This window comes from Neofelis nebulosa, chromosome 8 (genome assembly GCF_028018385.1).
Source record: "Neofelis nebulosa isolate mNeoNeb1 chromosome 8, mNeoNeb1.pri, whole genome shotgun sequence".
Taxonomy (NCBI): domain Eukaryota; kingdom Metazoa; phylum Chordata; class Mammalia; order Carnivora; family Felidae; genus Neofelis; species Neofelis nebulosa.
Window position 1 is genome coordinate 78,788,185 of NC_080789.1, and position 24,517 is coordinate 78,812,701.

Sequence of the window (24,517 nt, forward strand, 5' to 3'; positions counted from 1 at the left end):
GCATATAAATTGTTTTAAAGCATAGAGTTAGATATAGATTCACAAAGCAGCAGAGTTTTTGAGCTCCTACTATGTGCTAGGCCCTATGGGGTACAAAGAAGACTGCAAGGCTGCTAAGGAATCGTGGGGCTCCTTTTCCCAGGAGCTTTTGTAAGCTGAGAAACATGTACACCAAGAGAAAATGATAAAAGTAATAATAAGCAGTACATGGTAAATGCAAGTTAGACTATAGTGTTTCATAAATTAAAGAGATCATTGAAGGCTGTGATGGTCATGGAAAGTAATCTAGAAGGAGCTGGGATCTCAAACATGAATAGAATCAAATAGGGAAGCAGGTAATGGAATGCAAAGTCTTATGAGTCAGTTGTCTGGAATGGAACTTTTTTGAATAAGAGGATATATTGAGACTGAGGGGTAGTAAGTATAGTCTGCACAGTTCAGACTATATCCTGTGAGTTTTTGAAGGTTCTGGAACAAAGGAATTATATTATGGATGCAGTATTTTAGACAGCTGTTTCCCTGGTGCCAGTGAATAAGATGGGCTTGCAAAGAAGAGTCTGGTGGCCTTGTCTCCCAACCCCCATGCCTCCTCCCAAGAAAAAAACTAGCACAAATTCTTTAATGATGGGAATGCTGATTGCCACTTAAGATAGATTGCATGTTACATATTCCAATCCTTCTCATTTTCCTTAAACATAGATTGTTTTCCAAATTACAATTATTTTCATTTTGTCATTCTTAACCTACCATGTCTCCAGATTCTTGTTTAAGGCCAACATAAAGCTTATTTTAGTAAATTTTACTGTTTTAGAATAGAAAGAATACTAAGGAAAAGATTAGACCACATAAGTGCTTATCAGATCTAATGTGGATTCATTTTCAGTTACTACACTTTGAATCAACTTTCCTCACTTATGTGAGCTCTGAGTTGACACTGCACTCAACGGGGGTGCCTTGAAAATACTTTAGAACTTTAAGTGGTAAATGCCTGAGCATTTTCCCTTTGTTGCTTTTGGTCAGCTGTGTCATCATTTGGGAAATGTCAGGGTGGACGAACAGCCAGTGCTGCTTCATTAGGCCCCTACTGGGTTGTCAGGTGTCCCACCACTGCCACTACCATCAGTAAGAACCAGGGTCTAAGAGGGGACTTGCCTAATGACAGCTTTCTCCATTCATGACCATGTATACTGGTATTAGCCCTTTAAAAATAAAATAAGTGTGTCATACATTCTGAAAAAACTTCTTAGAGACGAGGTGAGGTTGGCTAAGCCCTACAAAGATGGCAACAGAATTTTCTTTTAACTCTTCGTTTTGACTTGTTTTTAAGTCACCTCTTCAGTGTGTCTGTGTAATGTGATTATAATGCTTTATATCTTATCAAGAGTCTTTGATCATATATCAACACTCCGGCTTGAGGGCCTAAATCTTCAGATCCAGGGATTAAGAGAGAGGAAGGGAAGGAGAGAGGGAGGGGGGAAAGATGAAAAAAAGAGGGGGTGCCTGGCTAGGTTGGTCGGTGGAGCATGTGACTCTTGATTTCTGGGTTGTGAGTTTGAGCCCCATGTTGGGTGTAGAAATTACTTTAAAATGAAATCTTTAAAAAAGAGAGGGAGAGAAAGAATATGTGTGTTTTATAGGGAGAATATTCCTTATTTTGAATTATTGGAATCATTAGAGAAAGGGATTCATTGAAATATTTATTATAGGTAAGATGAGTCATTCTGGACATTAAAAAAAAATCAAGGGAAAGGATGGTGGGTCACAATCACAAAAACTTTAATTTAGTGACGCACTGTAGTGGTTTTACAATTACCCTGCCCCTTAGGCCTGCCCTTCCTGCCCAAACTTCTTCCCCTTTAGGAGAAAAACCATTTAGGAAAATAAACTCACGTCCCTCTGAGTATAGCATTGACTTCTATACATACATGTGACATTCAGTTGGAATTTGACCATACAATTTCCAAAGTCTTTTACAAATTTTGAATTTATAAGTGCAGTACAGCTTGTCCTCAAGGGCTGTGGAAAGTAAGATTTAGTATTTTCCATACGTTTCCAGAAATTACTTGGACCTTGAACTAATTCAATGGATTAAAGTTGTGACAGATATTTAGTTAAACTAGAGACCAATTATTTTGAATAAAAACTTAAATATTCAGCCTTTTTTATTACTTTTATTTTCCTGAGGGTCAGGAATAACCAACTGCCAGCTTATAGGGGTCCATGAGGCTGAAACAAGAACATAATAAAATCTGAATAAATGAGTGTTAAATGCTTTATCTGAGGGTGATGTCTGTGCATGCTTGTGTTGTAATGGTGATTCTGATGTCATAATGAATTCATGATTCAGACGGAACCTTTGAAGGATTTAATCAATATAAAGTGCGTATTGCCATTGCTTCTGCTAAGTTTGAAAGAAGTATTCTGTGAAAAATGCTGTAATTCTTTAGTTCTTTTCCGGCTCAAGGTTATCCTTAAGATCTACATCTTTGCTGTTGCTACTGTTCTTTAGGCATATTCAAAACATGAGTGAGATCAAGACTGACGTCGGACGAGCTCGGGCATGGATAAGACTGTCTCTAGAAAAGAAGCTCTTGTCCCAGCATCTCAAGCAGTTGCTCTCCAACCAGCCACTCACCAAGTAGGTGATAGCCTCTTAGACATTTCTGCTTCTGTGACCTGTGTGTCTGCAAAGCAGATTGCATTAGCTGACAAACTGGCTTTTTCAGCATGAATTGTTGATTTCTGTGCACCTGCATTCTTTCTTTCTAACAGGCATGTGTTTTGGACGCTCCATGGTTTGATTTTACCTCAGAGGGCACACCAGACATCACAGCCAAAGGCTAGATTGCTCTGTTCTCAATCAGAAAACTAACTAATCCACACAGGCTGACAGTAACATCCAAAAGACAGGTTGAATCTATGTAAACCATTTATATCATATTATAAAGATCACAACAAAACCTGAAGTAGTGGGAAAAAAAAGTCCACATTAACGGGTTTCTTCTGAGAGTCATGCCAGTGCTTACATTCAGTAGTTTAGAGCCAGGAAAACCAATTGAGTACATGTTAGTTAATTGTTAACTGTTTTGATAGGTTTCCCTTTACTGCATCAAGAAACCTTCTTAGATGAAATACATCATCCATATAAGATACACGGTAGAGTTAATTTGAAGGCTGAGGACATAGTTCTCTAGAGCAAAGGTATGCAAAAAATTCAACAAAGATCTCAAACTTGACAGTGTGGTGGAATCTTATGGTAACAATTCATTCTGTAGTTTTGCATTTGTACACATCAGCATTGGACTACTTACCCCCTAGGGGATCTTAAGATGAGTTTTAATGTCCAAAGAACAGATTTAATAAAGAATGCAAAGTGAATTATAGCCTGTGAACCTGATCCTGTACTCTAAAACTGGTTACTCCCCTTACCCATCCCCTCCCATTATAAATCATTCATGGCCACTGTTGCCAAAGTACAAAGAAGAAAATTATAATGATCATTTAAAATCCTACTACATAAAGGTTGGGCACCTGGGGGTGCCTGGCTGGCTTAATAGGTATAGCATGTGATTCTAGATCTCAGGGTCATGAGTTCAAGCCACATATGTGGCATATGGCATAGAGTTTAAGTTTACTTTACATACATACATACATATACATTATACATGTATAACATGTATACATGTTATACATGTATAATGTATATGTATATGTATTATACATTATATATGTACGTATGTATGTATATATGTATGTTGCGTGCCTGGCTGACTCAGTTGGTAGAGCGTGTGACTCTTGATCTCGGCTCAGGTTATGATCTCACCGTTCCTGAGATCAAGCCCCGTGTAGGGCTCCATGCTGACAGCACAGAGCCTGCTTGGGATTCTCTCTCTGCCCCTCTCCCTCCCTCTATCTTTGTCTCTCTCTCTCTTTCAAAATAAATAAATAAACATTTTCTTTTTTTTTTTTTTAATTTTTTTTTTTAACGTTTATTTATTTTTGAGACAGAGAGAGACAGAGCATGAATGGGGGAGGGTCAGAGAGAGGGAGACACAGAATCTGAAACAGGCTCCAGGCTCTGAGCTGTCAGCACAGAGCCCGACGCGGGGCTCGAACTCATGGACCGTGAGATCATGACCTGAGCCAAAGTCGGCCGCTTAACTGACTGAGCCACCCAGGCGCCCCTAAATAAACATTTTCTACAGTTTAAATAAAAAAAATAAAATTTTAAAAAATTATAAAAAAGAATAAATTCCTACTGCATAAAGGTAAATTTCAAGTATTTCACATGTTTTCTTCTGTACTTCTATGCATGTTCTCTTACTTAAGATTATACTATATGTATTTAATATACCAAAAAAAAAAGAAAAGAAAAATGGAAGACTAAAGAAATGAAGAAGACAAATGACCAGATACTGTGGATGTAAATAAAGACTTACCTTCAAATTCTCGTTCAGTCAATATCGTTCAAAGAGTAAATATTTGAGCATCAGGCTCTATCCTAGGTGCCAGGGACAGTTTTGAACCAAATATTGTTCTTGCCTTCATGAAGCTTATATTTATGTGAGGGAGACACATAATAACATCACATAAATGGTGATCATTATGATGAAAAGTCAAATAGGGCAAGGGGATTAAGAAGGGTTTTGAGGGCTACCTAGGTGGCTCGGTTGGTTAAGTGTCTAACTCTTGATCTCAGGGTTGTGCATTCAGGTCCTTTGTTGAGCTCCACACTGGGTTTGGAGCCTACTTAAAAAATAAAAATTAAAAAAAAAAAAAAGATCATACTATATGTACAATTCAGTATCCTCCTATTTTTGCTTAGCATTTTATAAACATTTCACTATATTGTAAGAGCATAAGCTCTGAAGACTGAATGCCTTTGTTCAAATACTGCCTTTACTGTTCACTATTCTAATGACTTTGGACAAGACACTTAACTTTTTTGTGTCTCTGTTTTCCCCATCTATAAAGTGAGAGTGCTGGTAGACTTACCTCATTGGGGTAGTCATGAGGATTAAATGTATTAATAACTATAAAACACTTGGAAAAGTGCTTAAATGTAAGTGCTTAATAAAAATTATTTACTATTTTTAGTAGTAGTAGTTGTGTTGTTAAAACTCTTCCTAAACTTTATTTTTAATGCTCACATAGCATCCCAATGTATGCATATGCCATAATATATCTTTCCTTTTACAAGTAACGTTTTTTTTAAGTTTACTTATTTCTTTAGAGAGAGAGAGAGCATGTGCACATGCACACACATGCCAGTGGGGGAAGGACAGAAAAAGAGAGGGAGAGAGAATCGCAAGCAGGGTCCTTGGTATCAGTGCGCAGCCGGACAAAGGGCTTGACCTCATGAACCGTGAGATCACGGACTGAGCCACCCAAGTGCCCCTACAAAATAACATTTTAGTGGTCATTCATGAGTAAATCTTTGCCCATATTTCACATTATATTCTTAGGACAGAGTTCTAATAGTAAAATTAATGTGTCAGAGGGTATGACTGGTTTAAAACAATTATTACCAACAAACTACTTGCCTGAAATTTTCAGCCCCATCAACTGTAAGAATGGCTATTCATTGCACCCACACACACACTCCAACCTGGTCAGTACCGGTTAGCCCTTTTAAATCTTTATTAGTTTGATAGACAAAAATGGATTCATGGAGGTTTTTTCCTTTAATTGCTAGTTAAGTTACAAATGTTTCATTAACCATTTGTATGTGCATTTTTGTAAATTGTCTCTTCTTTCCAGGTGAAAGTTTCTACCTATACTGATTAAGTGAAGGTGTTTATTTTTAATGCAAGACATAATGAAAAGCATGAAAACTATACTATTATTTTGTGCTTGTCTTACCCATTCCTAGGAAGCTTTATAAGCGTTATGCTTTTCTACGGTGTGAAGAAGAAAGAGAGCAGTTTCTTTACCATCTTCTTTCCCTCAATGCTGTTGACTACTTCTGCTTCACCAGTGTGTTCACCACTATCAGTAAGTCTGGAGAACTAGCTATTATTATTAGGTGAAGAGTTGCTCAGGTGACAAATGGAATAAGAGTTTATACTTTGAAAAGTGAGATATATGGTAGTTCAGTGAGGTAGACACTGTGGATGAGGTGGGCCCCACCTGTGCTGGAATGAAGGTTGTGCCCCAGCTTCCAGGGGTGCTGTGGGAGGGTGGCCCTCAGCTGTCAGCCCCCATGGGGAGTCCTCACCAGCACAAACTACCCTACCCCCAAGATGATCCCTCCTCGCTGGTCAGCCAACATCCTAGGATGATCATAGGGCTGCCCTGGAAATTACCATGGATCAGCTGAGGACTTCACTGTGACTGCATCACAGCTTAACTTCTCTCTCAGCCCATCCTGCTTTCTTCTTCGGGTGGTAATCCCAGGAGGAACATCCTGCATGCAGATTTCTGACAGTCTGCTTCCCAGGAAGCCCAGTCTACAGTAGGAAATGGGATGGATGTTAAAAAGGAATGTTTTATTAGGGATGTCTGACTGGCTTAGTCAGTGGAGCATGCAACTTTTGATCTCAGAGTGATGAGTTCAAGCCCCATGTAGGATCTAGAGCTTTCTTTAAAAAAAAAAAAAGGAATGTTTTATTAAACAAATGGTCCAGTATCTTACACAAAACACATAAAATTTTAAAAAACCAGCATAGTGTAATAAACATATAGAACTGTGAGCATCATTAAACTTTGATAATTCAGAAAGACTTCAGGACCTTACTGGATGATGTAGGTATATAGAGGGAGGAAATGCTGACTGGAGATGTGTTTCTGATAGAAAGTCGAATTATAGCATTTATTCTGTTCACCATTACTAATTCTTTTTTTTTTAAAAAATATTTTAGAGAGAGAGAGCACAGTGGGGGTAGAAAGGCAGAGGGAGAGAATCTCCATGCTAAGTGTGGAGCCCAGTGTGGGGCTCAGTCTTACAACCCTGGGATCATGACCTGAGCTGAAATCAAGAGTGGTGCGCTCAACCAACTCAGCCACCCAGGCATGCCACCACTGTTTCTAATTCTTATGTGCAGTGGCCCCCCCTTCCCCACTTGGAGAATTTTTACTTTGTGTCAGTTAGGAATTGTGTTTAGCTGCAAGAATCAGAAACTTGGAAAACAGTGCTTTAAGCAAATTGGTAGTTTTATATTGCTTACATAATGAGAAGTTTCAGGATAGTCCACAGTATGTTCACAGACCCAGGGTCTTTGTCCCTCTCTTCCTAGACCGTTCTCAGTGGGTGCTAGCCACCTCATGGTCATAAGATGGCTGTTCTCAGTCCACCTTCTAACAGGAAGAAGGAAGAGTGCCAAGGAGAAAAGGGTAGAATCTGTGCTAGGAAAACAATTTTCCCCCCAAATCCCAATAATTATAACATTTCACTAGCCAAAAACTTACAGGTTTTGGCTTTCTAGTGTCTGATAGAGGCAGACAAGAAAAAATGGAGTTGAAATGGGTATTGAGCCAACCAGTAATAGCTGTCAACTGTCTGTTAGTATCTAAACTTTCAGTTTAGTAAGTTACTGCTAGTATAAGAAGCTAACAAGGTATATACACTTTTAAAAGAGAAGAAATAGCAGAGGTAGTTAGGACTCCTAAGATCCTACTTGTATCTATATATTTCATGTAAGTAACTCTTTGAATTTGAGGAATTAAGATCTTCATGAAAGAAATATTTTTAAGTTTGGGATTCCTGGGTGGCTCAGGTCAGTTAAGCGTCCTACTCTTGGTTTTGGTTCAGGTTATGATCTCACAGTTCGTAGAGGATCTCGCAGGGATCCTGCCCTACATCAGGCTTTGCACTGACAGCACGGAGCCTGCTTGGGTTTCTTTCTCTCTCTCTCTGCCCCTCCCCTGCTAGTGTGCATGTGCACATGCTCCCTTGCATGCTTGCTCTCTCAAACATTTTTAAAAAAGAAATATTTTAAGTTTAATAATATTACTCCTTTGATACTTTATGTAGTCGCTGTTGTGAGTCCGTGGTCTCTGCAGCCACAGAACTGCTGGTCCTAAGTCCCTTTTTTTTTTTTTTTTTTTTTTTTTTTGTACCTTTTCTAATCCTCTCAGTGAAAGGAATGAGAGAAGCCTCTGGCACCTAAAATAAAGTCTTGCACTAACCTCTTCTGCTTTCAGTTTCAAAACTCATTTGATTCTGATGATTACTAAACCATGAAAGTGTGGCCTTTCCTCTGACATTTTCCTTTCCTTCGGCTAAAATAAAAAGACAGAAAGGGAGGTTTTATTTGCCCAACCTAAAGAAAGTCTTCTATATAAAATTAGGGAAATGAACCGTTTATCCCATTCATTTTCCTCATCTAAGAGTGCATTGAACCGTGAGCTCATTCTCTGAGGCTGTATCTGGGCACCTTGTACAATAAATGTGTGTCATCGGGTGTGTAGATCAGTCAAGGAAGGAGGGGTTCTAATACCCCCTCTTATGACTAAATGAGTAGAAATCCCAAGGATGTCAACAAAAATTGATTGTACCTTGCTTAAAAACAAACAACTATGGCTCTGAGGGATAAAAATGTGTTAGTGTGTTTGAGCCATCCCCATTTTTTAAAAGAATGGAGGGAGTGCGTAATGTCTATTTTGAATTGTCCTACCTTGTGTGAGCAAAAGGCAGTGATAGGACAGTGACATCTAGTGGTGTCCCTTTTGAAGAGCCTTCAGAAGGAAGAGGTTTCACACAGATCTCTTTCCACCTCTTGGTTCTTTCCCCCAGGGCTCCTTGCACGGGAGTCACCTTAATTGTGATTTATAGACTTTATGTCCAGAATGGCATTGTTTATTACTCTTGGCTTTGCATGTTGTGCTGTAAAATTGGAATGGGAACATTCTGAAGCATTGTCCAAGAAGATTAGCAACAAAGGGATACAAAGAGACATTCACCCCCTTTTGCATATGAAACCAAATCAGCAACCATGCTCATGTGTACTTGATTTTGGAACAAAATTGAAACATTACAGCAGGGATGCCTGGCTGGCGCAGCCAGTGAGGTACGTGATTCTTGATCTCAGGGTTGTGAGTTTGAGCCCCATGTTGGGTATGGAGACTACTTAAAAATAAAATCTTTCAAAAGACAAACGAAATAAATAAAATATTAAAGCAGTAAAAATTCTATATAGCAGTCAGTTCTGGTGTTAATGCCTGAGATTGTTTTTTATAAATGTAAAGATTATGGGGGCCCCTGGGTGGCTCAGTCGATTAAGCATCTGACTTCGGCTCAGGTCATGATCTTACCATTTGTCGGTTCAAGCCCTGCATTGGCTCACTGCTGTCAGCGCACAGACTGCTTCAGATCCTCTGTCTCCCTCTCTCTCTGCCCCTGCCCTGCTTGTGTTCTCTCTCTCACTCAAAAATAAATAAGCATTTAAAGGAAAAAGGAAAGAAAAGCAAGGTTATATACATCACCACGGTAATACTCTGCATGCCATGCATACCTGGTGACATATATGCCATGGAAGCCCTCACAAGTGTTGGACTTGTGGTTTATAAACTGGACCTCCTATTTCTAGACTGGAAGAGGTGATCTCCTCTTTTTAAGTACTTCTTGATCATAAAGAACAAACTGTGAAAGCCAACAGAGTCCTTAATAAATATTTGTTATAGCATCAGGAGATTTTTTTTGTAATGTTTATTTATTTTTGAGAGAGAGAATGCACCAGTTGGGGAGAGGCACAGAGGAACTGAAGTGGGCTCTGTACTGAGAGCAGAGAGCCCAATGCAGGGCTCGAACTCGTGAACTGTGAGATCATGACCTGAGCTGAAGTCAGATGCTTAACCAACTGAGCCACCTTGCTGCCCCAGTATCATGAGAATTTTATTGTAATTTTTAATTAATTTCAGCATGATTTCTTTCAGTGATTCCCTATAGGTCAGTGATCATCCCCATCAAAAAGCTGAGCAATGCAATCATCACATCGAATCCTTGGATCTGTGTATCAGGGGAGCTAGGAGACACGGGAGTAATGCAGATTCCAAAAAATCTCCTTGAAATGACTTTTGAGGTAAGTTCAGCTAATACCTTTCTTAGCAGAAAATGTCTTACATAGTTCTACACAAGGATTCCAGTTTTGCTTTTTTATTTTTCCTCAAATCAAATAATATAAAGGAGTACTCAAGCATGCAGGATCATTTTTGTGAGTATAAACCTAAAGTTTTAAACACAATAATTTGTTTTGTATTTTTACTGCGATTAATTTTAATTATTAGGCTGTATTTTTCTACTTTCAGTGAAATACTTTTGGACTTTGCAAGGTCCTATTCCATGATTCCCAGTGCCTAGCACAGAACCGGGCAAATAGGGAGCATTCAAGTCCATGCTTTTCCCACAGTGGTTCTCTTCCTGACTGTCAAGTGCTCCCTGCCTGAACCTGGACAAAAGGACAGGAGAGCTGACATGCATGCTTCTGGCTTGTATACCACATGGTGGCATTTATAGATTGATTCTATAAAAATACCTCTCAATATTGTAGTCCATTTTCAGGTCTCACCTGGTGAAGTATTCCCTTATCTCTGAGCCCACATGCAGGTTGATCCTGGCATGCAGGAAGAAGACAAATATGTGCTCTTGTTTCAGGAGGGAAGTAGCACTAACTGACTATCCTCTTCTATTCTTTATATTCCTTATGGAATAGCAGTTTCCACTCCATCATAACACCCCCAAGAACCTGTTTTGGCCCTGTTTATCTAATGGACTCACAGCCAGCCACCTGTATATAAAAGATTAAAACCTTTGTCTTTTCTTTGACTAGCAGGTGTGGAACATAAACTCTATATAAGTCCCATCATTATTGTTTCCAGACACTGTCTCATATCTGTCTCGTTTTCCATCTATCCTGCCACAACTAATTCAGGATGCCATCCTCCCTCACCTGGATTGCTATGATGCCTTCTCTCTCACCTTGATACAAACAAGTGAAGGGCTTTAAGAACTCATAGCTCTGCTGTTCCTAACCATACATAGTCAGTTGGGGGGTCTGTGATATTTTATCAGAGTTTAAAAGTCAATTAATTGACATTTATTTTTACTGTCCTGTTATCATTGCTTTTTTTTTTTTAATGTTTTATTTATTCTTGAGAGAAAGAGAGAGCATGAATGAGGGAGGGGCACAGTGAGAGAAGGAGACACAGAAGCCGAAGCAGACTCCAGGCTCTGAGCTGTCAGCACAGAGCCCGACGTGGGGCTCGAACTCAGGAGCCATGAGATCATGACCTGAGCCAAAGTCTCAACCGACTGAGCCACCCAGGCGCCCCTCATTGCTTTCTTTTGTACTTGTCCACCAAGGGCCAGGAAGGACATTAATTACTATACTTTTTTTATGATAGCTTCAAAGACTTCTAGCAGATGAGGTTTGAAGTCAGTTCTGCCTTAGTATTTATTAGAAACAGAAAAATAGCCATGTCAGTGATTTTTTTATATCTATAGTTTTCCTGACCACACTGTAACTGAATCTAAATATCATCCTTTTGCCACTTCTTTTTTTTTTTTTTTAACTTTTATTTATTTTTGAGAGACAGAGAGAGATAGAGCATGAATGGGGGAGGAGCAGACAGAGAGGAAGACACAGAACTTGAAACAGGCTCCAGGCTCTGAGCTGTCAGGCTCTGAGCTGTCAGCTCAGAGCCCGATGCAGGGCTCGAACCCACGAACTGTGAGATCATGACCTGAGCCGAAGTCAGACACTCAAACGACTGAGCCACCCAGGCGCCCCTACTTTTGCCACTTCTTGAAATTCTTCTCATCCTAAAGGCACAAGTTCTGAGTTCCCCAGCTAGAAATAATTTTTCCTTTTCCAGTGTTTTTCTACTACTTGCTTACATCTCTAGTTTAGCACCTTGCACAGTCCCCTCATTTGATAGTTAATGTCCATATGTCTCCTCTCTCAATAGATGGGATACCTTAGATGTGAATATATTTCTCTAGTGCAAAGCAGAGCCCATTATGCAGGATGGGTCCTCTGTAATTATTAAATTAGATGGGACCAAAGTGCCATCACTGAAGCTAAGAGGTAGCGGCGGTAAGATCAGGCACTGAATAACTTGTGGTCCTGTTCCTACAGTGCCAGAACTTGGGGAAGCTGACCACTGTTCAGATTGGTCACGATAACTCAGGACTGTTAGCCAAATGGCTAGTGGATTGTGTCATGGTCAGAAATGAGATCACAGGACATACTTACAGGTAAGTAAATGTCCTTGGGAGATCAGAACTCTTTGAGATTCTTTAGACAAGAAAAGGTTTAAGAATTGTTTTCTTTCTAAAGCTTTCTCCCTGCCTTCTGAATTTTAGTTTAGTTTTTTGGGTTGTTTGGTTTTGCTTTTGTTTATGGAATACAAAATTGCCCCCCAAAAAAACTTGTAAAAAAATTGATTATGTTTGCTGTTAATGCTTAGTCCACAAGTGTTGGCAAAGAGTGATCTCTAATTTAAAAAAAAAAAAAAAGGTTGAAGTAATTCATTTAGTAAAAAGGAAAGGATCTTTTCAACTCTACTAGTTACAGCTGGCACTCCTCTTTGGAAGTACTCTCCTCTTTTCTCCTATAACTGAACTCCCAAATTAACTTCTAATTTGAAAATATTCTTCTCAGAAGATCTAAACACAGGATTTTAATATAGACTAGGTATGCGAAAATATTGAATCATTTTAATTTGGTTTAGTGCAATAACAATTTATGGCTGTATAAGAGAGAATGTCTTTATTTTTCAGAGATTCATACTGAAGTGTTTTTAGGAATGAAATGTCCTTATATGCACAATGTACTTTAAAATACTTCAACAAAAAAATAGAGGCGCCTGGGTGGCTCAGTCAGTTAAGCATCTGACTTCCACTCAGGTCATGATCTCACATAGAGCCCCGAATCGGGCTCTGCGCTGAAGCTCAGAGGCTGGAGCTTACTTGGGATTCTGTCTCCCTCTCTCTCTCTATGCCTCTCCCCCACTCACACTGTCTCAAAATAAATAAACATTTTTAAATACTTCAACAAAAAATAAAAACAAGCATATGGCCAATCATTAAGTCTAGGTGATAAGAATATGGGTATCTCTTATACTATTCTCTCTACCTTTCTGTGTGTTTGAAATCTTAAAACATAAATTTAAAAAACAACCCATAGGCACTAAAATGATGGGTTTCACCCATGATGCCATTTAAAGAATTCTGATTAAACTAGTAAAGTACTGGTGATTGAGAAGTTGTTTTTCTGACCTACAAGGTTCCCATGTGGACGATGGTTAGGGAAAGGCATTGATGACGGAAGCCTGGAGAGAATCCTTATTGGGGAATTAATGACCTCAGTGGCTGATGAGGATCTGGTAAAGCAGTGTCGGACTCCACCCCAGCAGAAATCCCCCACCTCAGCTCGGAGACTGAGCATCACTTCACTGACAGGAAAAACCACCAGTAAGTACTGTCCTTGTTAAATTTTCAGTGTGCCTCAGGTGTTGCAGGCATCATCTGGGGCCATTTTGCAGGAAACTGTTGCATTAATGAATTGTGGTAAGATTAAAAAGAAGAAAGCTGAAGAAAATTAATTTGGGCGAATGGAACTTAAAAGACGGGAGGGGAGAGAAAAGGGAAAAAATAAGGGAAGAATTAATAAATAATTAAAGGCCTGAAGAATTTAGGTTTAAAAACTGCGTGCTCTGTTCTAATTAAGCTATAGAAATATGAATAAATAATATTTTTACTGAAAATTAAAGGAGGAGTGGCATCTGGCTGGCTCAGTCAGTAGAGTATATGACTCTTGATCTTGGAGTTCAAGCCCTATGTTGGGGGTAGATTGTACTTTGGGAAAAAAAAGGTAGCTGGGGCACCTGGGTAGCTCATTTGGTTAAGCATCTGACTCTTGATCTCATCTCAGGTCTTGATCTCATGGTTGTGAGTTCAGGCTCCAAGTTGGGCTCAAAGCTGAGCATGAAGCCTACTTAAAAAACAAAAAACAAAAAAAAACCCTAAATGAGGAATAAAGATAGCTTATATTACAGTATTCCCAGAGAGCCGTATCTAGCTATCCAGAGCCCGTTGTTCTAAGAGAAAAATATAAAAATTCCTCTCCTTACCCCCATAGTCCTACAGAAATGATAAAATATGTAAAGGAGTGACTTCTATGGACAGGATGCTGTGCTTATATGCCATTTTTAATAGTACCATAAACTTCTAATTTATGCTAATGTGGGCTTTACTAGGCTGAATAATGTCTCCCAAGGGTATTAGATCCTAATCCAGAATCAGTAACGTTACTTTTTTTGAAAAAATCTTTTCAATTATTAAGTTAAGGATCTTGGGATGGGAAGATTATTCTGGATTATCTGAATGGTCCCTAAGTACAGTCACATATAGTCTTATAAGAGGGAGGCAGACAGAAATTAGAAACACACAAGAGAAGACAGTATCGGCAGAGATTGGAGTGATAACAGCCACAAGCAGCTACCAGAAGCTTGAAGACATGAGCATACTCTTCCATAGAGCCTCCAGAGGGAGTGTGGCCCTGCCCTGATTTCTGCCTGGTGATAATTTCTGACTTCTGGACCTCCAGAACTATGACAGAATAGATTTCTGTTGTTTTAAGTCACCAAGTTTGCGATAATCTATTATAGGAGCCACAAAAAAACTAATATAGAGGCAGTATGATTTAATGAAAAATTACGGAAGTTTATCAGTGAAGTGGTTTTATTTTAGCCGTAGACAATAAAACCATAAGTAGAATAACAAGGGTACCTGAGAGATCCTTAGTTTACTTAACAAGGAAGTTTCCCTAGATGTTTTTAGTCCCTATCCATTTATTAGCACATAGTGATATATTAATATTAGAATGATATAGTCTAAAAATCCCCCTTATTCTTTCTCAAATTATTCCCCTGATTCATAATTCCTTGTTGCCTTCAGAAGTAAAATTCACACCACACACCCTGGAAAAACAAAAATTACAAAGACTGATAATACCAAATATTGGTGAGGATGGAGAGCAATGGAATGCTTGGACATTGCTAGTGAGAATGCAAAAGAAAAACAGTTTGGCAGTTTCTTATAAAGACATACATACACTTAGCATACACTTGACACAGAATCCCACTTCTGAATATTTACTGGAGAGAAATGAATACATGTATCTACACTAAGACTTGTATTCAGATGTCCCTGGGAGCTTTATTCGTAATAGCCAAGATGGAAACAACCCCAAAATCCACCAGCTGGGGAATGGATAAGCAGAATGGGCTACATGTATTCAGTGGGGTACTAGTTGGCAATATATAAAAACGAGCAAACTGTTGATACATCTAACAACTGGGTAAAACTCAGAAGCATTATACTAAGTAAGTGAAAGAGAACAGACACAAAAGGCTAGATCCTATACGATTCCATTTATATTAAGTTCTAGAAAAGGCAGTATAATAATGATAGAAAGCAGAACAGCAGTTGCCAGGAGATAAGAGCTGGGGAAGGGGATTGATGGAAAAGGACACAGGGGAACCTTTTGGGTTGATGGAACTTTTCTACGGTATGATTGTGGTGGTTGCATGACTATACATCTGTCAAAGCTCATCAAATAGCACACTTAAAATTGGCAAATTTATTGTATGTAATCTTAAATTGACTTAAAAGACTGAACTTAAAAGATTTCAGTTCAGCCCATCCTAATTATTACAATGTCTAAAACAGTCCCAGTTTTATGGGGTATTACTGTTTTGAGAGGTCTTATCCTCTACTTTTGGTCATATTTTCTTTTCCTTACTCAATAAGTAGAAAATTTTAAATAACCTGAAATTCAGAGATGGGAAACTGGCATTTTCTCACCGTGTGTGCAAGGTGATATTTAGAGAACTAAAAGTTTTAAATCAATTTTAAAATATTACTGAATAGGGGCACCTGGCTGGTTCAGTCATTGTATCATGCAGTTCTGGATCTTGGAGTTGTAAGTTCCAGCCCCATGTTGGGTGTAGAGATTACTAAAAAATAAAATCTTTATGGGCCCCAGGGTGGCTCAGTTGGTTAAGCATTCCTCTCTTGATTTCAGCTGAGATCATGATCTCATGGTTCGTGAGATTGAGCCCTGAGTTAGGCTCTGTGCTGATAGTACAGAGCCTGCTTGGGATTCTCTATCCCTCCCTCTCAAAAAGAAATAAATAAACATTTAAAAAAATAAAATGGGGCACCTGGGTGGTTCAGTTGATCAAGTGTCCCAACTTCAGTTCAGGTCATGATCTCATGGTTGGTGGGTTCAAGCCCTGCATCGGGCTCTGCACTAACAGTGTGGAACATGCTTGGGATTCCCTTTCTCCCTCCCTCTCAGCCCCTCCCTTGCTTGTGAGCTCTCTCTCTCTTTCTCTCTCTCTCTCAAATAAATAAACTTAAAAATAATAAAATAAAATAAAGTCTTTAAAAATAAAATACTATTGATTAGTACAGGGCTATTTTATAATGAATGAAAGTTTTCAAAATTTCATTCATTATAAATGAATGAATCATTTGTTTTTGAATGAATCATTTGTTTTTGAAAAAACAAAATGAATCATTTTGTTTTGATCAGTCAATTAAGCATCCGACTCTTGATATCAGCTAAAGTCACCATTCATTTCAGAGATCACAGTTAATGAGTTTAAGCCCTGCATTGGGCTCTGCACTGATAGTGCAGAATCCAAGCCTACTTGGGATTCTCTCTCCCTCCTTCTCTCTCTGCCCCTCCCCTGCTCATTCTCTTTCTCAAAATAAATAAATAATAAATAAAAATAAAATAAATAAATAATAACTATGTAAAAATAATAAAAAGTATATATGTAATTCATTTATTTTTTAAAAACTTTTCAGAATAGATCTTCATGGTTTTTTTTTAAGTTTATTTTTATTTATTTTGAGAAAGAGAGAGTAGGTGGAGGAGGGGAAGAGAGAGGGAAAGAGAATCCCAAGCAGGCTCTGCACCATCAGCAGAGTCCATTGCGGGGCTTGAACTCAAAGATGTGAGATCATGACGTGAGCTGAAGTCGAGTCAGACACTTAACTAACTGAGCCACCCAGGGCACCCCTAGATTTTTATGTTTAAAAGAGAAAATACTCAGGGTGCCTTGCTGGCTTAGTAAAGTATGTGACTTTTTTTTTTAATGTTTTATTTATTTTTGAGAGAGAGAGTGTGAGTGGGAGAGGGCCAGAGAGAGAGGGAGACACAGAATCTGAAGCAGACTCTGGGCTCTGAGTTGTCAGCACAGAGCCCGATGTGAGACTCAAACCCATGAACCGTCAGATCATGACCTGAACCGAAGTCCAATGCTTAACTTACTGAGCCACCTAGCCACCCCAAGCATGTGACTCTTGATCTCCGGGTTGTGAGTTCAAGCCCCATGTTGGGCATAGAAGTTACTTAAAAATAAAAACAAAATTTTTTTCTTAAAAAGAGAAAATATTCAGAGAAAGGAAAAAAATTAGTAGCAACTGAAGAGGCCACAGTATCAGTCCTTCATTTTAACAATTTCTATGCATTGGTATAGAAAAAACTTACCTGAGGGGGCACCTGGGTGGCTCAGTCAGTTAAGCGTCCAACTTTGGCTCAGGTCATGATCTTGCCGTTTGTGAGTTTGAGCCTTGCATCAGGCTTCCTGCTGTCAGTGCAGACTTCAGATCCTCTGTCTCCCTTTCTCTCTGCCCCTTTCCAGTCTCTCTCTCTCTCAAAAGTAAATAAATAAACTTAAAAAAGAAAGAAAAGAAAAAAACTTACTTGAGTTTTACCTGAAGAATGTTTTATGCAAGAAATCCTCCAGCAGTATGAATTCAAGATTCCTTTTTTTTTGTAAGGTTTACTTATTTATTTTGAGAGAGAAAGAGAGTGCAAGCGGTGGAGGGACAGAGAGAGAGAGAGAGAGAGAGAGAGAGAGAGAGACATAATCCAAAGCAGGCTCCAGGCTCTACTCTGTCAGCACAGAGCCCGATGTGGGGCCCAAACTCATGAACCAAGAGATCATGACCTGAGCTGAAGTCAGCTGCTTAACTGACTCAGCCACCCAGGAACCCAGGAATTCAAAGATTCTTAAACAATAGAATGTGTAGTTTGTCCTTTATGGTGTGATATGTAAACGTAAGAGTTAATCACCACAAGAAAGTACCAAATACTTAAACTTTTCGTTACCTACTTCTATCCCTAGATAAAATGTGTTTAACATCTCTTTTTAACCATTCTTGGGTTTTGGGAGGCAAAGGCGGTTTAGATCCCATTCAGGCAGCCCACCAAGCTCTCCCTTAAAAACAAGACCTGAGCAAGTTTGGGCCGGGAGAATGAAGCAGTACCCAGGTAGACTAAATAGCCAGAAAGGGAAGCTGTTCTGGGCTTTGGGTGCCTCAGTGTACCTGGCATCTTCCCTTTACTTTGAACACAGTAGCAAAAACACAGATTTCAGGTTAGCCATTCAGAGCTTCACAAACCTTGGTCTGTGCCCACTAAGGAACTCAAGAGTTAAATAGGATAAGGGAGTACCTGGAATGATGCCATGGGTCTTTCCACCTCACTCCTCAGATCCAGGAGTTTGCTAGCACTTTGTGACAAGTACCATGCCAGGTTATTTACACCTGCAATATCTCATTCACTTTTCCCAGTGACCCATGAGGTATATGTTTTCCCTATTTTAAATTGAGGAAATTCAAACTCAGAAGTTAGACATTTAACCAAGGTTATAGATTGCAATGGTAAGGTTGGAATTGGAATCTAGGAATCACAATTCCTTTGTGCCAAGATGCCTCCCCTTGGCCAGACTGACCTGAGACAAGTTTCATGGAGCGCCTGACAAGCCATCCTCTGTGGTGAAGCATTTCCTGCATGGGTGGACACAGTTGATATCCCATAGTACTTTGGTGTATTTCCCTTACATGAGAATTCAGCCACTGTTCATTATTTTTTCAGAACCCAATGCTGGACAGATCCAAGAAGGAATTGGGGAAGCTGTAAACAATATTGTGAAGCATTTTCATAAACCTGAAAAAGAGGTATGATCATCTGTCAAACTTAATGTATAGGATTTTAGGGGCACCTGGGTGGCTCAGTCATTGAAGTGTTGCATTTGACTCCTGATCTCAACTCCTGTTTGATCTCTGGGTCATGAGTTTAAGCATTGCATTGGGCTCCACAGTGGGCATGAAGTCTACTTCTACTTAAAAAAAAATTATATATATATATATATGATTTTAAAGCCACTTTTATACATGATACATACAGTAGAGGGTATGTTTTTATTTGTAAGCTTTCTAGTAGCTACAAGAACATACTTCATAGCTACCTTCAACACCCTTTTCTCTAGTGTTTTTCTTTTTTTCTTTATTTGTTTGTTTATGAATGAATGAATGAATGAGTGAGAGGGTGGGGAGGGACAGAAGATCCGAAGCAGGCTCCACACTGACAGCAGAGAGCCTGATGTAGGGCTCGAACTCATGAGCCGAGAGATCATGACCTGAGTGGAAGTCGGACATCCAATTGAGCCACTCAGATGCTCCTCTCTAGTATATTTCTTAAACGTAGGTGCAGCAGATTATTCTTTGGCACTGTGTGTTTTGTTCCACAGAGAGGAAGCCTCACGGTGTTGCTGTGTGGAGAAAATGGCCTGGTTGTGGCACTTGAACAAGTCTTCCACCATGGCTTCAAATCTGCCCGCATCTTTCACAAGAATGTCTTCATCTGGGACTTCATAGGTAAATTAAAACAGGTGTATGTTACTATAAAGGCACTGAGATGTTTCTTAGAAAACTCGAAGACCCAGGAATTTAAGCAAATAAGGGTTAGTGACAAGGGAGTATGTTTTTTAAAAAAAATACAAATTAGCACTCTCTTTGCTTTTCATTCAGTCGACAAATATTATAGTGTCCGTAATATTCCAGACACTCACTGTTCGAGGTGCTCAAGATACACATTGAGGCGGTAGAGTATGCAGCTCCTGATCTCGGGGTTATGAGTTCAGGCCTAGATTGAGTGTGGAGCCTACTTTGAAAAAAAAAGATACACGTTGAGATATAAGTAAACAAAACAAAAATTCCTTTGGTTGGCGAATTTACATTCTGGTGGGGACAGGAACACAGATAAAACACAAAAACATAACAAGTATGCAGTTCAGCTGGTATGTTAGAAAGTGATGGTTGATCTGGGAAAAAAAATAGTAAAGTGAAAGGAAATGGAGTAAAGAGTGCTTTTTTAAGTGGGGTGATTATACACTTTGTGGACCAGGTGATATTTGAGCAAAGACTTTAAGGAAGTGAGGAATTGAGCCATGTGAATATCTGGGAGAAGAGCACTCCAGGCTGAGACCTGCCAGGGCAGAGGCCTCAAGCTGGGAGTGTGCTTGGCCATTGCATGGAGTAGCAAGTGTAGTGTGACTGGGGCAGAGTGAGGGAGACGGAGTAAGAGGATACTGGGGGAGAGGGCTGTGTACTGCCAGAGCCAGGAGCTTCAGGGCCTTCTAGACCTTTGCAAGGACTTGGGTCTTTATCATGATTGAAATAGGAAGTCATCGGAAGGCTTTGAGCTAAGGAATAAATGACATAAAATAACTTCTGTTTTGTTTTAAAAGGATTACTCTAGCTTTATGTTATCCAGTATGATAACCACTACCATAGCTACGTGTGGCTATTTAAATTTATTTAATTTAAATTAGATTTAAAATTCACTTCGTTAGTCACACCTGCCTTACCTAGTAGCTACCAAATGGAACCTTGCAGATACAGAACATTTCATCCATCACAGAAAGTTCTGTTGCAGTGTACCGCTCTAGCTTGTTAAATAAGCTTTGTAATCTTTATTCCGGTATGCAGTTCTTCTAGAATTCCCAGTTTTCTTAAAAGGGTGATTAATCATTTTGTGTCTTGTAAATATAGTCTAGATGAAGTGGTTGGTTTTATCCAACTTAGAGTTTTTAGACAAGGAAAAGAAGGTTAACAGAGCTAGGCCTCCAGGAGTGATTTTTTTTTTCTTTTGGAATGCCCAGAATCTTACTACTCCTGTTTCTAATATATGTATACATATCTCTTCCTCAGATTTCTTGAGTCAGTTCCATTTCAAGGATTTCATTGCAAAATGTCAGCCAGCCACTGTATAACTAGAACAGAGGGCACATCTCGATGGCTACCATGTATTTGCTAGCTGCTCCTAGAAGGTTCCAGTCTTGACCGGGGAGTCCATTTGTTTTTCTTTTTTGCCAGTTTCCATTGCTTGAAGGTATTCTAAAGAGAGTAAACTTTGCACCCTTCTGGAATGCAGTCTAGATTAGAAAATAAACTCCCGGAGCATATCGTTCCACCAGGAAACATGGACCTCTAGAATTCATCATGAAATCAGTGATTAAAGTAATGATTTTGGTTTCCAGACTGGCTCTAATGCAAAGCACCATTAGTGTTTCCAGAATAAACTAAGTGATTAATCTTTCTGTGTATGAAGTATTAATGTGTATTGTGATATGATTCTGACTTCCTTCCCCAGAGAAAGCGGTTGCTTATTTTGAAACCACTGACCAGATTCTAGACAATGAAGACGATGTCCTTATTCAGAAATCATCCTGCAAAACCTTCTGCCACTATGTAAATGCTATTAATACTGCACCCAGGAACATTGGAAAGGACGGCAAATTCCAGATTTTAGTTTGCCTTGGAACACGGTATAAAGCCAGTTCTTGACTTTCCCTATCTTTGTTATGTTTTGAACAAAAGTCCAGGAGGGGCTGCCTCAGATCATGCCCCTTCCAAAGCTCTCCCATGGGCTCTTTCATTGCAATTTTTATTATGAAACTATGTTTATTGGGTACTTGCTGTGTATTGACACCATGCTAAGTACTCATTTAATCCTCCTGTCACTTCCCCACCACAATACATGAAGTAGCACTGTACAGATGTATAAGGTACAGCCGAGTTAACAAAGCTTCCCAGGGTCACACAGCTAGAAAGAAGCAGAGCCAAGATTCATACCCAGTCTCACTTGAGTGCCCAAGCTCTCAACCATTACACTACACTGGCTCCAAAGGTGGGTAGATAGGTAATGGGTAGTTTGGTAAGGAATTTGACACACATACGTATATTTACTGTGTAGGGTTTGTGTTGTGTATCTATAGCACCATGTTGTTGGTTTTTTTCTTTTTTTTTTTTAATTTTTTTTCACCATGTTGTTTTAAATTTAATAACATTGTAGAATTCATATGATATAAATAATTCTTAAGTATATAAAGTCTTCTCTTTGACAGTTTCCTACCCCTTTATTTTTTGAAAATGACGCATAGGAGCTTTACAATCCATTAATTTTTAAACAGCTGTCAGAATTATAAGAAATGAAACATGTAGGCCTTTAGAACAAGATTTTTTTTAAGTTATCTGTGTAATGTTGTTTTGTTTTGTTTTGTTTTTCCTACAGACCTAGAGCCCCAACAGGAGATTTGCAGGCCTAGTTATGACTGCTTTTATCATGAAAGGCATATCGAGGGGCTCCTGGCCACTAGCTCAGTCAGAAGAGCATGTGACTCTTGGTCTCAGGGTCATGAGTTTGAGCCTGAGGTTGGGTGTAGAGATTACTACAAAAAAATAATAAACTTTAAAAAAAACAAAAGGCATATTGAGAAATGCTCAATAAGGATGTCTTAGATATTTAGTGGCAGGTAGCTAATGTCAGAGGTTAATCAGGACACACTGAAGGTTGAGATGTCCTCCTGAAAGAACTGGTTTATAAAACTAAGTTCTATATTTCTTCTTAATAAAAGGGCCCAGTTTCAGCTATGCTTTTAAAATTCCTTTTAAACATGATCCTTATCTCCTTTTATCTCTTTACTTGTTTTGATTTATTAGACCAATGTAACCCCTCTTTTGGTTTGTAAAATCCACTTAATGTTTTTCTTTCCTTTTGTTCCTTGTTACATTGTATAAGTTTTTTTTTTTAATGCTAATCCTGACTATTTAATGCAGTCTTTCTTCCCAAAGGGTCAGCGTACTTTGGCATGCCTTGCCACAGATGTCTGAGTAACACCCCTGTAAAAAAGAGATACAAAATGACTTTCTGCCTCTTTTTTTTTAAGTGTTAAATCAGAATAGAGAATCTCTTTAATGTGGGTAGGTCCTTATGGCCAATTTGCCCAAACTTATTTTCAGTCTCTTGGGTTTTCGCATTAACACTGTATCATTACTGTATCTTTTTAACCAGCAAATTTCCAAAATCTTGAATTTGGTTTCTCCTCTGCTGACCTGAGAACTTGGCTGGATTTTGCTCCATCCAGTCCTACACCTTCCCATTGAAAGTTCTAACGTGTGTTGTTCTGCAGCAAGGTGGGCAGGGCTCAGGACTTCTTTCTCTTTGACTCTGTAGGGATCGCCTGCTCCCACAGTGGATCCCACTCTTAGCCGAATGTCCTGCCATTACCCGAATGTATGAGGAGAGTGCCCTCCTGCGAGACCGCATGACTGTCAACTCTCTCATCCGCATTCTGCAGACCATTCAGGACTTCACCATAGTCTTGGAAGGATCACTCATCAAAGGAGTGGATGTGTAACCCAACTGGCTAGAAGCTCTCAGTCCAGACCCCTTGCTCCTGAACCTTCCCCAACTATGGGGACCGATTTGGACTTGTCTGATAAGGTAGTGAGTCACTGCAGGGGGCAACACACCATATTCCCCAATTTGAACAATCCTCACACTACAGACAAGGCAAAATGCTGTATTGTAGTTCATTTGAACCTGGAATTTAGTATAAAATAGAGTATTTTCATGTGTTAGATGTGTGTAAATATGCTATCTTCTTTAAGAAATTATATTACTCTAATAAGATACTTTTCTTAGATTGAATATTCCTGTGACTTAACATAAGTAGCTTAACCACATTGGGAGTTGGGAGGGAAAGAGTGGTGCTAGCCAGGAAGAAGCCAGTAAACACGTAATTACAGTGCAACCCAGTCGGGCTTTTTTTTTTCCCTCCAGGTATCACAGAGGAACCCAGAATGCATTGTTATGTCGTAGCCATCCATCCTGGTGTGTCTGATCCTTTGTATTGTGAATGTAAACAGCTTTACCTACTGTATGTGATAGTCCTCACTTCTATATTTTAAGTTACACTTGGTTTCATACATTTGAACTGAGTCACTTCTCCAGTCTTTTGGAAAATCTTTTTCCGTGGGCACAAGATAAAGATACAGTTCAAATATTTTAAATACTGGACCCCAGGAGCTTGGCTGAACTGGAAAGAGAACACACAAAGCCCTGAGAAGTATGTTAAATTGTAGGATTATCACTTCTTTACACTTTGGAAAGATTAGCCTAGACTAACTTCATTCTTGGCATTTTTATTCTTGTTATGTGAGGTACTTTGAGGAGATGTGAATTTCAAAGTGTTGGTCTTACAGTTATAAGAACTGCAAACGGCAGTTTGATTCTGCACTTATAATTTGGCCATCTAAGCCCTGCAGCAGTTCTTACCTCAAGGATAATCTCAAACCCTGTCTTTGTTAGGTTCCAGTCACCTCCCCCCCTTCCTGTGCCCATCCCCCTCTCAGGAAATGGAAGGAATGTCTAAG

The 24,517-nt window shown here is 39.2% G+C and overlaps 1 protein-coding gene across 6 annotated transcripts in view; it reads left to right on the top strand.

Annotated features, from left to right (window-relative positions):
* DENND5B (DENN domain containing 5B) overlaps positions 1-24,078 on the top strand; it is a 187,843-nt gene extending 163,765 nt beyond the window's left edge. For all 6 annotated transcript variants that reach the window (XM_058743176.1, XM_058743179.1, XM_058743178.1 and 3 more), the window contains 9 exons: positions 2,510-2,638; positions 5,873-5,994; positions 9,874-10,019; positions 12,075-12,193; positions 13,224-13,411; positions 18,894-18,976; positions 19,549-19,675; positions 21,453-21,627; positions 23,316-24,078. In XM_058743176.1, coding sequence (XP_058599159.1) covers positions 2,510-2,638; positions 5,873-5,994; positions 9,874-10,019; positions 12,075-12,193; positions 13,224-13,411; positions 18,894-18,976; positions 19,549-19,675; positions 21,453-21,627; positions 23,316-23,499 — 1,273 coding nt within the window. In that variant the 3' untranslated portion in view covers positions 23,500-24,078. The remainder of the gene's footprint in view (positions 1-2,509; positions 2,639-5,872; positions 5,995-9,873; positions 10,020-12,074; positions 12,194-13,223; positions 13,412-18,893; positions 18,977-19,548; positions 19,676-21,452; positions 21,628-23,315) is intronic.
* Positions 24,079-24,517: the final 439 nt, after the last annotated feature.